Source organism: Poecilia reticulata, linkage group LG1, assembly GCF_000633615.1.
Source record: "Poecilia reticulata strain Guanapo linkage group LG1, Guppy_female_1.0+MT, whole genome shotgun sequence".
Classification (NCBI taxonomy): Eukaryota; Metazoa; Chordata; class Actinopteri; order Cyprinodontiformes; family Poeciliidae; genus Poecilia; species Poecilia reticulata.
In genome coordinates, this window is record NC_024331.1 from 26,114,104 (window position 1) to 26,129,088 (window position 14,985).

General features: G+C 39.3%; 1 protein-coding gene across 2 annotated transcripts; it reads right to left on the reverse strand.

Annotated features, from left to right (window-relative positions):
• Positions 1-239: 239 nt before the first annotated feature.
• Positions 240-14,904, reverse strand: LOC103469870 (UTP--glucose-1-phosphate uridylyltransferase-like). 2 transcript variants are annotated; one of them, XM_008417892.1, is made up of 10 exons: positions 14,735-14,904; positions 13,070-13,185; positions 10,850-10,957; positions 5,019-5,204; positions 4,800-4,933; positions 3,597-3,894; positions 3,316-3,513; positions 1,892-2,134; positions 1,150-1,254; positions 240-534 (listed from the first exon to the last, which is right to left on the reverse strand). In XM_008417892.1, the coding sequence occupies exons 2-10, from the start codon at positions 13,166-13,168 to the stop codon at positions 427-429; spliced, it is 1,479 nt and encodes a 492-aa protein (XP_008416114.1). In that variant the 5' UTR covers positions 13,169-13,185; positions 14,735-14,904; the 3' UTR covers positions 240-426. The 2 variants fall into 2 exon arrangements, with proteins under 2 accessions (XP_008416114.1, XP_008416107.1); XM_008417885.2 differs by lacking the exon at positions 14,735-14,904 and adding an exon at positions 13,392-13,620.
• Between the last annotated feature and the right edge of the window lie 81 nt (positions 14,905-14,985).

Sequence of the window (14,985 nt, forward strand, 5' to 3'; positions counted from 1 at the left end):
AATGGTGCAACTTTGTGGCTGTGGGCAAAATGCATTTGGCACAAATGGCTCTATGGACGTCAAACGTTGCTGACTGCTGGGTTAGACATTTTACAAGTTAAATATTTTACATTGGTTTTCACTTATAGTTTCAAATAAAATTGAGAAGACTGAGAATTTTTAAAACATCACTGTCCTACTTTCATTAAATCAACCAAATTTAATAAAAGCTCATTTCAGTTCAACAAACGACGAAATACTCCAATCATATCGTACAGCTTTATTGAGGAAAAATGTTCCACATCTTGCAGCAACAGCCCTGATGACTCTGTGTCTTCAGAGAACACAGGAGAACAAACCTGACCTAAACATTCACATTTCCCGTCTGAGAAACAGCAGAAATCTCTCCATAGTGCACATGGTGTATTGTTTTCCTCCCCGAAGGCCTCAGTGATCCAGGATCCTCAGGTTTCCTGAGACGATCTTGTTCTCCAGCATCGCTCCGGCCGGAATGTCGATCCTGTCGCCGTGGTTGGCGATGATGATGACGGTTCCCTGGTGAGAATGACGCATTTCATGATTTCACTTTAACCGAAATCAAATTTATTGTTGGTTGGACATTAAATCAGTCATTTATTTACACCAGGGGTGTCCAAAGTGTGGCCTGAGGGCCATTTGTGGCCCCCAGATGAATTTTAAGTTAGGCACTTATCCAGCTTTTTACTGAAAATGAGCAGCAATAGCCAGTATTTATACTTTAATAATCTTTTTACTTACATATTTATTAGATATTTTGATTATTTATACAGAAAAAGAAAAAAAAAAGAAAACCACAGCAGGACAAACGTTATACAGCACCGACACACAAATCAAATCAGGAGGAATTTACATTAATTACAGCGATTACTTGATGAAATTTTCCTTTTATATTTTGAAGGTAGACACATATCCAGAAAAAAGTAAATGTAAACTGCATGTGTTTCCTTTAATTAGACAAGCCTGGGCGTACCAGAACCATGCCGATATACAGGTTCCACTCAGAACATTATTATAAAAAAGTGATTAATTGCATTAATTTCTATGTAATTAATTGAAATCAACACCTCATAAGTTGAAATTAAAACATTAATTCTTCTGAGATGTGAAAAACTGGTCATATCTCAGTTTTACCTTCAGAGAGACGTTCTTCCCGAAGGTGACGTCTCCGGACACAGTGAGGTGATCCAACTCCAACATATCTGGGATATTTTCAAACCTGGTCAGAAAGTCCTGAACCTGCAGAAACAAACAAACAGCAGAAACTTAAAGCATATTTCGCCCGTCATCAGTCTGGCTTCTGTTTGAAATTTGTTTACAGATTACCGTATTTTTCGGATTATAAGTCGCTACTTTTTTCCTAAGCTTTGAACCATGCGGCTTATAGCCCAGTGCGGCTTTTCTGTGGATTTTTCTTCAACCACCAGGGGGCGCTTTAGCAGAAAGTGAATCATTGGAAATCAAAATTGGAAATCAAGGAAGAAAGAGTTGATTTTCATTTAGAACAAGAACATGCTAGCAGCAGGCACAACGGAGACATGTTTTCAAACGCATACTCCCTAATCATGGAAACTACAAGAAGAAGTTCATATGATGCAGATTTTAAGTTGAAGGTTATCGATCTGCACTACCAGATCGATATCTGCTGCACTAAGCTCAGCGTGAACGAATCCATGGTTTGGTGTTGGAGACGCAGAGCTGCGTCCTTAATAGCAGATTGCAAAACCGAGAGCAGCGGATACTAGCGGCTTATATATGAACGTTTCCGTTTTTTTTGGGTTTTTTTAAAACTTTGTAGATGTGGTTTATAGTAAGGTGCGATCTATAGTCCGGAAAATACGGTAAATGGCAGAAACAGGTTGTGATGGTTGCAGACCTTGGTGAAGGAGCTGCCCAGTTTAACATGCGGCGTTGTGGGAAACTCCCTCTTCTTGCTCATGGTGAGCGATCCGGCGTCCAGGCTGTACAGGTTGGACATCACCAGCAGGAGGTCGGACGAGGTCTTCACCGGCAGGAAGCGGCTACGGGGGACGTTCACTCCCATGGCGTTCTTGAAGCTCTTGATGGCGGCGCCCACTGCCGTCTCCAGCTGGATGACATTCAGACCCCCATCTAATGTCTGCAGAGGAGATAAAAGTTCAGGTCAATCCAAAATGTTTCACATTTGATTCCGAGTCAAAGAATACAATCCGTGAATGTTGTTTTCATAAGTGATGGTTCAGTAGACTCGGTTCGATTGGGGACCAAAGTTGTAACTTTTGCTAAATCTTCAGTTGGTTCACTTTCTCACTGGATTGTCTCAAATAATATAGAACCAATAGAAAAACCCGTTCACCTCCGTCACTTGTGGTGGCGCTGCATCTAGAGCTACTGAAGGAAATGACACAAAAACAACTTCCTTCTTTACAAAATAGAAATAGAAATGGAGAGGCATCAGGTTTTAGCAGTTGTAGGATTTCTCTTGTTTTTAGTAAAAGACTATGAGCCATTTCTCCAGATAGCTCTGGAGTCATGCTTTTGTTTTGGTTGTATTTACCCAGAATACTCTATGCTATAGTCCGCTTCCTGTCCACTTGGCGTTCACACATGGATTCAAACTGCACAAGAGTTTACTTCAACCAAACCGAGGGCTGTAGGCAAACCAGAGTTCAATTGTGCATTCACTCCTCCCCAAATGAACCGGACTATCTAGGCAAACAAACTGCAGTGTGAGGACTGAACAGGGCTGGTGTGAATGCTCCCTAAAAAAGTTAGAGTGCATTCATAGCAGCCCTGTTTAGTCCGCTTTGGAGAGGTGTGAATGCACAATCAAACTCTAATGCGAACCAAACAAGAGAACTCTGGTCCGCCTAAAAACCTCGGTCTTAGTTCGGTTCGAATGCATAAATGGTCCAAGTGGACTGGAGACCGCTCCAAAAGCAGGAAACGGATTATTGTGAAGGGCATTCTGGGTAAATATAACCAAAACAAATGTGCAAATCTAGCTGTAGAGGGAGAAATTGTTCGTGGTCTTCAGCCAAAGACAAAAGAGAAATCCTATAACTGCTAAAATCTGACGCCACTCCATTTTTGTTTACATCTAGTGAAGAAGAAAGTTGAGCTCAGTGTTTTTGTGTCGTTTCCTTCAGTGGTTCATGGGGCAGCGCCACCAAAGGTGAGGAGGTGAACAGGTTTTCAAAGGGTTTGGTTCGTTTGACACAGTGTGAAAATGAACCACATCAACTGAAAAATGTTAAAATGCTGTAATTTTGGTCTTAATCAAACGGAGTCTACTCTAAATCAGAGGCCCTCTCGACTTACCTTTGGGTTTACGATGATCTCCAGGTCCATGCTGTTGTTCTCCTGCAGCCTCTTGATGGCCGGCAGGGAAATCCACAGGTTGTTGGTGTTGAAGATCTTGAACTTGGTGACGGACTTGAACTCGTCCACATGGGCTTTGGGGACCTGAGCGATCTCCAGCAGCCTCAGATGATCCTCATACTGGATCAGAGTTCCACCCTGCAGAGACCAAGACGAAGAGGGGACGGAGTAGATTCCTCAGATCGGTACAGAAACTGGAAAGCAGGATAAACCGCGTTCACCTTGACGTCAGCTCTGGTCTTGTCCGTGACCTCCATGACGAACTCGCAGCGTTTGTCGGCCGGCTGGCTCATCAGGTGGTGGAGGATGAAGAGATCCACGGTGGCTCCCAGGTTGTCGATGTTGGACACAAAGATGTACTCTCTTCCCTCAGCCAGGAGTTTGTCCAGCACTCCGGAGTTGCAGAAGCTAGCGTAGATGTCTCCGTGACCCGGCGGGTACCAGGCCTCCGTGTTCTCTCCGTTCACGCCCATGCTCTTAGCGATCGGCAGCAGAGACTCCTTGTTGATTCTCGGATATCTGAGTGAATGAAATGTAGCTTATTGAGACCTTTTTTACAGTTAATTTTTCACACAACTGAAATATTTTGTCTGTCATGTGATACTAGAATGATCCAGTAAGTTTGAAATGGAGCAAATCTTTCTGACTGCCAACATCCTGCACTGCAAAAAACTAAATCTTGGTCTGGTTTCTAGTCCAAATATCTTAGGACACTTAAAATAAAAACTAACTTAAAGGCAACTTTTTTGCAAGATGCAGGATCTTGTTTTATGTAAGTAATTCCCCAATATTAATTTTAAAAAGTACTAGTTCCACTGGAAGATCATTTCACTTATAACAAGACATTTCCCCTTTAAGTGAAATAATCTGACAGTGGGAATACAGAAGTACATTTTCATCAATATTAAGTATTAATTACATAAAACAAGCTCCTGTATCTTGCTGAAAAGTTATTTTTAAGTTAGTTTTGCCTTATTTCAAGTGTACAAAGATATTTGCACTAGAAATACTTGGAAGATTTGTGTTTTTGCAGTGTAAGGGATAAGACATTTCCCGCTAAAAGCCTAAAACTTGTCCCATCCACATTGGAGATCATCTTGAGGAACCGGGAGCTGAAATAATAAACATTACTTAATAAAATGTTTGGAAGTAATTTACTCCAAGACTGGCATTTACAATAAAAAACCAAGAAATCCAAGAAATCACAGCCTTTGCTCAATAGTTTGCTGATCCACATTTGGCAGCTTTTGAAACCTCAAATCTTTTTGAATACGATGCCACCATCTTTACGAATACAATTTGGATTAAGCCATAAAATAAAATGTGCATATGCTTTCCTTGATTTAAAAACTGTTCTGATGTCTCATTTAGCTTCTTAAGCAACTAGTTACAGGAAACCAAATGGATGTCAGTGCGTTGTGCACCTGCTCTGGTTGAATGTGTGGATTTTGACCCGGTGGTGTGTGTATTTCTGCAGGATCTTCTTGGTGTCCTCATCAGTGTTGAAAGAGTTCATGAGAACCAGCGGCACGTCAGCATTAAAGGTTTTGTTGAGATGCTACAAACAAAACGAGCAAAAAGAGTTTTGAAAACATGAGCAGCGGATCTAAATGCTTCTTCCCACTGCAGAGCTGCTGCTGCACCTCGATCTGCTGCACAGTCAGGTCCAGGAAGGTGTTCTCGTTGCGGACGCTGATCAGACTTTTGGGGCCCTTGCAGCCCATGCTGGTTCCCAGACCTCCGTTCAGTTTGACCACGACGAGCTTGTTGAGGCAGGAAGTGATGCTTTCTGGGAGTCCCTTCGCCTTGATCCTGTCGTAGGGCTGGACCTGAGCAAACAGAAGAGAGAGGATAACATTTACACACAGCTTCAGTTATTACAGCTAGAAACCTGGGAGTAGTGATGGGCTCAAACCTGAACCTTCAGAGTCGCATAAACACAGTTAAAATACTGATGTCTCAGCGAGATGTAGAGAAACTCATTCATGTGTTTATCTTTAGTCGCATTGATTAATGCATTAGTCTCCTCACAGGTCTGACTAAACTAATCAATCCTCCAGCTGCAGCTGATCCAGACGCTGCTGCTGGAGTTCTGACTAAAACCAGGAAGTTGGAGCACATCACCCAGTTCTACAATCGCTACACTGGCTTCCTGTAGATCAGAGACTTTAAAATACTGATGCTAGTTTATAAATCACTGAACAGCTCAGCACCACAATACATTAAAGATCTGCTGTTGTCATAGCAACTTTCCAGAACCTCTCAGGTCTTCGGGTTCTGCTCTTGATCCCCAGAACCAGAACCAAACATGGAGAAGCAGCATTCAGCTTCTATGGACCACAAATCTGGAAAAAATCCAGAAAACTGAAAAACTGCTGAAACACTGAGCTCCTTTAAATCCAGACTAAAACCCCTCCTGTTTAGAGTTGCTTTTGAAACATAATAAATGGAACATTGATCAATATGTTCAATGTGTTTTGATAATTTTAACAATGGCAGAATGAAATTTTATTTATTGCTTTTCCCAACTGTTGACTTCATGATGCATTTTTAATTTTAGATTATCAGACGTACTACTGTGTAGTCAAACAGTTCAGGTAATGACAGAACTTTCTCAAGAGATTCTTGTGACTTTCTCTCTGTATGTTTGTCGTTTATTTTCTCCCTGTAAATAACCATCTCGTTGGAAATGTTCATATGAGAAGAACTGGATACTTTAAAATTAACTATGTTTGAAACCATCCAAAACTATTATGATTTCAACATTTAGGATTATTAGAGCTCACTGTATCTATATAAAGATGCTGCACTTTTTCCAAATCAAAGGATGTCTGTGTCTAAATAACTTTTTAGACTTTTATGAGTCACTGTGATCAATCAAAGTCCTATTCACCTTCCCAAACAGGCCATCTCAGGGTCAGAGATCCCTAAATAGCATAACAGGTTGAGCCAGATGCTTTTATTTTCAGCGGTCATGGCGGATTATTTAAAAATCAACCCTTAAAATAAACTTCTAAAGGCTTGCTTCCTATTGGCTCCTGACAGTCGTAACTGAGCGGAGGCTTACGGTTTCACTTTGAACACACCGCGAGTCTCAGTACCAGCTGCAACTTAATCAGGCAGCAGCAGAGAGGCCTTCATTTGACATGCAGACAGTTCATGTAGAGGAATCACACAAGTCAGTGCCAATCTAAAACTGATCTGCAGGTTTAGCAACTGACTGAGAAACGCAACCAATCCTATAGACCTTTGATTCCCAAACTTTCCAGCTTCTGAGCAACAGGATAAAAATGTAAGCGGGTCACGACCCCGACTCTTCGTTGAGCAAGCAGGCATTGACGACGACAGTTTTTAAACCCAGTTTAAAAACTGGTGTGAAAACAATAAGCTTCACCGGCCAAAATACTGGTCAATTTGTTGCTTTTATTTATTTATTTCACAGTTTTCTCTCAGCCTGGTCATGCCTGTCTGGACTTTCTGACTTGGCTTCATCTGGTAGAATTGCAACCAAGCCAATCAGCAAACGAGATACATTTTCTGAGCTGTTTTAGAATTGTAGTCTGCCTGTAGCTTTAGCAATGGCTAATAGACAGAAGTAAGCAGGTTAGGATAGGTTTGTAGGCTGTACAAAACATGTTCATTACATTTTTCTGCTTAGATAATAAGATTTCTGTCTGGTCAGTTCTGAATTTTTTCAGCTCCTTTCACCAGGAGCTGCTTCAGGGCGTCTTGTCTTTAAATCCAAATAAGCTGCTGCTGGCCACGAACCCCAATTCAACGTTTACATTCACATGTGAAAATGGCTGCAAACAGATGCGCAATTATACAACCGCACATCTTTAAAAAGCAGAAGTGGAGCCTCCTGCACAATCAACAAGGATGTAGCAAGTGGCTTCGGGATGGTAACTCAACAACAAAACACTTGTCTTTTCCAGCAGCCATTGTACAGCGCATACAGCTAGGAAACCGTTAAAGCCCATTAATTGTCACTTAACAATCGGAAGGTTTTTGAAATGGCTCATTTTCTGGACATCAAAAAACTTCAACTTATTTCCAAAAATGGCTAGGTGTTGTTTTTTTTAGAAGCAGTTGACTAACTGGAAGAAAAAAAATGTGGATAAAGTTAATTTTGCATAATAGGTTCCATTGAAATTTGTTGTTTCTGCTGCTTTTTAAATCAAATCTGTGTCCTGCTGAGGGTAAATGAAAAGAAATAAAACGTGAACAGGGGATGGTTTTTGTTTTCAGCTGAAATTGTCTTTGTGGAGAGTGGAGAGTGGAGTCGTTCAGGGGGTCTTTGGTAATTTTGTTGTGAAGACTGAGCGTGATGGATGCAGTTTTTGTTTTTCTGTTTCAATAACCGGGTTCATTTCTAAAGAGAACCTCAAAGACCCAGACTTGCATGTCCAGAACCCCAGTTGGATCTGAGCTTTGGGAGCTGTTGCTACAGGCTGCTATCCCTCTGTCTTCAACCAGCTGTCTGTAATCTGAAGACCTCGTGTCCTGGTGAAGTTATTGGGGGGAGGGCAGCTTTAAAGCTAGAGAAAAGCTCTTAAACGCTTCCCCCCATTACAGCAGACATGTTGATGAAACATGACAAACACACACTGACTTATTGGAAAATAACTTTGTGCAGGTGCAGAAGAAGAAACCAGGCTGTGTGTTGGCCCCATTCTTGATTTCTATCTCAGGTTCAAATGAATGCTGTGCAACAGGTCAGTGATTAATGTGAGTGTTGCACCAAACCAGCAACAGCTGCACGCCAAAATATAGCATTTCATATGAATTAGACTCATTTTCTCGTGTGACCCAGTGATTATCAAGGAGTTGGGTGGGTGGATATCTCGGGGGTTTAATGTCTTCCAAAGCGAACGTTGTGAATGCTGTGGCGGTCAGGCTATTCTCAGCCGTAACCTTCGATGTCCTGGGTATTCTAGGAGTGTGTGTGTGTGTGTGTGTGTGTGTGTGTGTGTGTGTGTGTGTGTGTGTGTGTGTGTGTGTGTGTGTGTGTGTGTGTGTGTGTGTGTGTGTGTGTGTGTGTGAAAAGTCACCATGCTGATTAATAACTGGTCAGAACCTGGATGTTCTCAACGTCTAGGTCTGGTTACACTTGCTAGTTTCAGGAGGTTGACGTGCATTCCCATTCTACTGCCAGTGAATCATTTAAAGGAACAGTTCCACGTTTTAGTGAAGGAACTGAAGTCAGACCAGCAGATTAATTCACATCAATCTACACTCCAAAACCACAAAACCCTACCAAGTATTTGTTTAGTTTCTTGTGCAAAGCAGTACACGTGAAATAAGACAAAACTAACTTATAAATAATGTTTTTAGCAAGATATAAGAGCTTGTTTTAAGTGAATAATTATTCAATATTGATTAAAAAAAGTGTAAGCTTCATGTAAGTTTTTTCCCACTTACAGTGTAGGAAAAATGTCTTTTTATAAGTGAAATGATCTGTCAGTGGTACTAATACTTTTTTATCAATATTAAAGAATTACTGACTTTAAACAAGGTCCTATTTCTTGATAAAAAGTTAGATTAGTTTTTTATCTTATTTCAAGTGAACTAGTAAGATATGTGCCCTATAGAAACTAGACAAAACTACTTGGAAATGTTTTGTTTTTGCAGTGCAGTAATCGTTTTTAAAGTTTACGTAAAAACAAAGATTTGAAATTTAAGGCAAAAGGATTTGCCTTTATTTTTCTGTGCAGCAGAGCTTTCCAAAAGTATTCATACGTCTACACAAAGTTTTCCACATTTAGTCATATTAGAAACACAAACTTCCACGTGTTTCACTGGGATATTATGTGGTACACCAACACATAAATATTTGCAAAGCGTGAAACGCATTTGTATTAAACCGCTTTTAAAATTTGTTAATTTTTGTTTGCAAGTAATATAGAATAAAATATATTATTTTTCATCCGTTTCAGAACCAAAGATGCACAAACTGCAATTTTCTGGCTGATCACAAATCTTTAAACAGCCTGATCTGCCGAATCCGATTTTGTCCAATATCGATTTTTTTTATTTTTAAATGTAGCGACAAAGTAAATAGGCTGGCATTAGTGGGGTGAGTACTGCTAATCACATATGTGGCTGATTTTCACCAGCAGATAAGAGGCAGATAAGATTGATGGAGAAGACTGGTTTTTCATTTGAGTATCAGCCGACTGTTGATCTTCCAAAAATAAGAAAACTGGTGTCGATTTATCAGTGAACCACTAACTGCCAGATAAAATTCAAACAAAATTCATTAAAGTAAATAAAAAGAGCAATTGTAAAAAATCTGGAAGACATTTGGAAGGTCTGTAAAGTTAAATTCTTAATGTTCAGATATCTCCATTTATTGAATAATTACAAAAAATACTAGTTTTCTTACGCTAACCAGGAAAGTAGCCGCATGCAGACCAACCCTGTGGGGTCAGCGAGTCTTGAGGGAGGACGAGTTTCAGGAAGTAAACCAAGTGGCGACTAATCATGTGACTGCTGCTCACAGCTACGCTCTACATGTGAGTGTGTCCTTGAGCGAGAACCAGACTCTGAATGACTTTCGCTGTCAACACAGACATCAAATAAGGCGGCTGCAAACTCACTAGGAGCCACATTTAGAAACCCAGAAATATCAGTTACTATTAAAAGCAGCTAAATGCAGCTAACATATTCATTTATGCTGCAACGTAGGCAACGTTTACTTTTTCTTCCCAAATGGGGCGGTGCAGACGGAGCAGATTATAGCTGAAAAACAAGCTTTCATTAGGCTGAATCGGTCTGCAGAGAACCTGGTTTTATGGGTAATAAGTGGACATTTCAAGATGCAAATATGCAGTTAAACTGAGATTTAATTGAAGGGATTTATTTAAAAATAACATGTAGCAAAAGTTTTCAGAGTAGAAAGCTGCTGATGCTGATATCTGTATAACTGTGTGTGTGTGTGTGTGTGTGTGTGTGTGTGTGCGTGTGTATTGTGACTGGAAAACAACTGATAGTGTTACATTTTTTTGTCTTATTTTATTGTACATTCATTTTTGTAACTTGTCAAAGGACTGCAGACAGGAATTAGCTTTTGCTACAATCTTGTTAATCGCATCAGATTGCGACATTTATGTTTGAGTTGTGCCACTATAAATAAAATTAATTATCTATGCTGCAGTCAAATTTCTGTTGAAAATGATTTTGTAAATTAAATAAAGTTACTTGAAAATTATGGGAACCATTATTTGGATTTGAATGCTAAAGTGAGACTTTTAAGTTAAATTCATGCTACATTTAGTTTAGATGTACTTTAAAAGTATTTGATTTAATGTAAAACTGTGTGGGAATGTGCTATAAAAAAAAAGACTTTGTTCAATCCTGCAGCCTGACGTCCGAGTCGAAGCTTATTGTGAGCACCAGAGCTGGACTGCAGAACCAGAGGGATTGCGACATGGAGCCGAATAAACAGCATGACTTCAGGTGTCAGGAGGCTTACCGATTCCTCTGGCGGCCGCTTGATTTTGGCCCAGTCCACTGAGGGACCTTTGACTTGCAGGAATCTGTGGAAGAGGTTCTTGAAGCCATCGAAGTCTTTTCTGGAGACCTGAAACAAAACCAACCAAAGATTAGTTGTCTCTGATGGAAAACAGGTTTTTCCTCATGTTTTGTTTAAACTGAGTAAACAGTTAAACAAACGATCTTTGTTGCAAAGAAAAACTTATCAAATGAGAAGTTTGGAGCCTGCATGTGGGAATGAAATTAAAAAGTACGAGCCGGTGAGAATTACTGATTGATTTGTTTCTCAATCTAACGGCCGTTATTGGCACAAGCCAATAATAATCTCTCTCTGCTTTTATAAACCTTGCAGCAACATGGTAACCAAGCAAAGCTGCACAGCAAGATGTGATAATGTTCAAACTAGAGATGCACCGATACAATATTAATATCTGTATCTGTACCAATATTGAAAGAAAATCTCAATCGGGTATTGGTGACAATGTGCTGGATTGTTAAGGGCAACTTTATGTTTTATTTGTTATTTTACATTGTATTTAGAATTCCTTATTGCACTTTCTGAACCATTTGAAATATATTTTTGTTGCAGTTTATTTGGTAGTCAATCTATTGTTTTGATCAGTTTCAGTTTCTTTTATTTATTTTAATTGGCTGTTATTTTCTTAATTGCACTGACTGAACAAATTAAAGTTGTTTTTACATGTTGGACCATGTAAAATGTGTGAAGTGATTGGTGTATTTATCTGCTGTACTGGTGCAGTTATGAAATCAATTTGTCTGTGTTTAAAATAAGAAATGTTTTAAGTCAATTCAGCACCGTCTTTCTGTATTAGTATCAGAAGTGACAAAAGCGGATTGCTCAGACAATTAGTGCAAAATGTTGATTAAACTGTTTATTGTTATCTATCAATAACTTTTAGATGGATGGCAGATGTTTATTGGATCTTAACCTTGGTGGGATTTTAGAAAATGTTGGACATTCTGACTTCAGCAGAGCTTTCTGTAAATGTTTACAGATTGAGATTTGGATTTGAGCTCTCTGAGTAAAAAGGAGCTCAAAGTTCAAGTCCTCTTGTAAAATATCTGTCATATTTCCCATTTTAGTAATTAATGAGGAGGGAGCTGCTATAAAAAAATGTGAGAACCACTTAAAAATAACATTACTCCATTATCAAGAACTGCAAACAACAAAAGCTTAATACATAAAAATTGTGGAAGAAATATTTTGATGGAAAAATTGACAAAGATGGTAAGGCTACAAGAAGCACAACTCTGCAAAAAATGGGAAAAAAACTGACCTTTTTATAAGACTTTAAATGAAGAATGAGAACTGGAATAATAATTAACAAACATACTAATCTAGTAAATTGTCAGAATATTAACATTTCTATCGTTCAGTTTCTTTGTTTTACTTGTTTGTTGAAAAAATATAGTAACAAATATTTAAGTGACATAAAAATAGCTTTGAGTTGATAATTTGTCATAGACTATGTTCATATATTTGCATTAAAAGGATTGTTGTCTCCTCCATCATCAAACTTTAAAAACAATACTGGTATCCCTTTGTGTCGTCTATGTTTTCTTATAAAGATATAACTGTTAATTTAGAGAACATAATTTTAAAAAACACCTTTTTTTCTTAACCAAATAACTGACCCATATTCTGTGCACCAGTGACGAGGCTGGCCTGGAAAATAGCTAAGACACAACTAAAGTGTTAGAAAGTTTCAGAAATATCAAAAAAATATTTGTAATCTGTGAAAAACTTGTGTTTAAAACAGGCAGAAGATGCCAGAGCACTGCTTGTTTTTCTTAAACAGGCCATTTCAGCATCATGTGTGCATTTGGGTCGGAACTTAAAGGTTGTTTATCTCGATTCCTGCGTAGCCGTGTTTCCAGACAGAAGCTCTGACGGACTTTCGGTTTGCAGGAACACTGTCTGCAAACAGTTACTCAATACATGTAAATACAGATAAACCAGTCCTTGACTCTTGTTCCACTATGTGGCCCACACAGTGGAACAAGAGTCATGGACTATGACAAATTTGTCATTTTTGGAATATTTAACAATAAAAGACAAAAGTGCACAGAATAAACATGATTAAAGTGCATAAACCTGCAAACAACAAGAGCTTAATACTCCCACATGGTTTCACCTGCAATCGGAGTTTTGAGGACGTTTCTGCAGAGGTTTACCCACCTCAGCTTCAGCTTTGTTGGCCGTGGCCAGCAGCGCCTCCAGCTCCTTATGCATGGAGGCTTCATGCTGCTGACGGAGCTTCTCCTCAAACTCCGTCATCGGTCCTCTGATGAGGGCTGGAAACGCACACAAAGATCTTCCTTTTTACTCCCTTGGAAACAAATGAGCTACTCATGTTTTTGCTATTGTTATTTATTCTAATTAAAAGCAATATTAGCAAAAAAAAAAAATTGTCATTATCAAACTTTTTTTTTTTTACACGTCTGGTAAGAAAACCTTTCTGAAAAGTCCTGATGACTCTTCTAGCAGGCAGTAAACTTACCGTCTACCGTAAGCGACATTTTTACCAGCGTCTGTTTAAAGAACAAAGATTACAGTAACAAGCTGTGGAGACAGTCAGCAGCTCGCAGGTTTTCCTGGCAGGTCAAGCAGCTCACCAAGAGTCCTTACATGCATTAAAAAGTCAAAATTGGTCCCTAGTTAAAACCGCAGCACCAGTCTCTGTCCCACAACAATACACAGCCTCTTCATCCTCAGCTCAGAGGAAGCTCACACACTCTGGGCTGTGATTCTAATCTGAGCGCAGGGCCGGCCCACAGACACACACACCAATCACACACAACCACAGAGAGTGTCAAAGTGTGTGTTGGGAGTGTCTCCGTCAGACCCCTTCCAGGTCACCGTCCACAACACTTTAAAGTTTTGGGCTGGAACTTCTGGCGCTTACAGCTGATTACATTTACAACTAAATCATCTGGATACAATTTAAGCAGCATTACGCCTTAAACATTATTATTATTATTATATTGGCTTTTCTTCTTCTTTGATTAGCATACACTGTGGTAGTCTCAAATACACCCAAACATTTGGGCAAATTAAAAACAAAATAAGTATCAGAAATAAAAAGGCTTCCATTTTAATAAATGAGCAAGAATTCAAAGTGGATTAGTCTGCATCTTTTTGATTAAAGGTTATGTTTTGAAAATTGTTAGGTTAAAAGCAGGTTTTAGAGAGTTAAATAAAATACTCCCAGCAGCCAAACATCATTTAAAAAAATATTTTAATGTTTGCAAACCCATTCAGGGTTTTTAAAAAAAACATCTATTTTACACTAAAGGAGTAAAAATTAATGTTTAAGTCACTGACAGAGGCTTTCACTAAAGTAGACCTGGAACAGGTGCAATGTAATATTCCATATTTGGCATCAAAAACAAGTAGGTCGGAGAGATTTAAACAGTTTGTTTTTGAGGTCAAAAGGTCAAACTTCTGAGGCCCAAATGCATTTATAATCTCGTAATAAAGTAACTATTTGGGTAAAGCCAGCTTGAAATATTCAGATTCATCACATTATGTGTTTTAAACATTTCTATAGCTTCAGTTGGGGATTTAAATATACATAATTAAATAGGTTGATTTGTTAGAAAATACACCTATCTGGTTTTAAAATGACCCTAATGATGTTTCAAACTTTAATAATGTGTGTGTGCAAGTTCTGTGACACATAAAACCACAAACACAACTGCACATTGGTTTGACACAGATTCAGGGCAGAAGCACAAGACTCGGTGCATTTAAATAAAACACGTATGTCAGCCCACAGCCGTGAAAAAGGACACCAAACTTGCACTAAGAGCTACATTTCTCTCTAGCGAAGCTCTTACCCACCTGCTCAAAAAGTCAAAGCCTAAAAAACAGAAACCTTCCGCGGTTCGGACGGACAGTTTCACACTGAGTACCATGGACCACCCGAGGACTTAACAGAAAAAAGGCGAGTAACAAGGTGGAAACTGGCAGCAGCGTCATCACGCCGCCCGAGAAGCTTAGCCTGTTGCTTCTGCAGCGCGAGCCCGTCCCTCACTCTAACGGTAGTGACGTAACCGTAGGAGCTGGAAATCACGGCCGCCATTGGTCCAAGA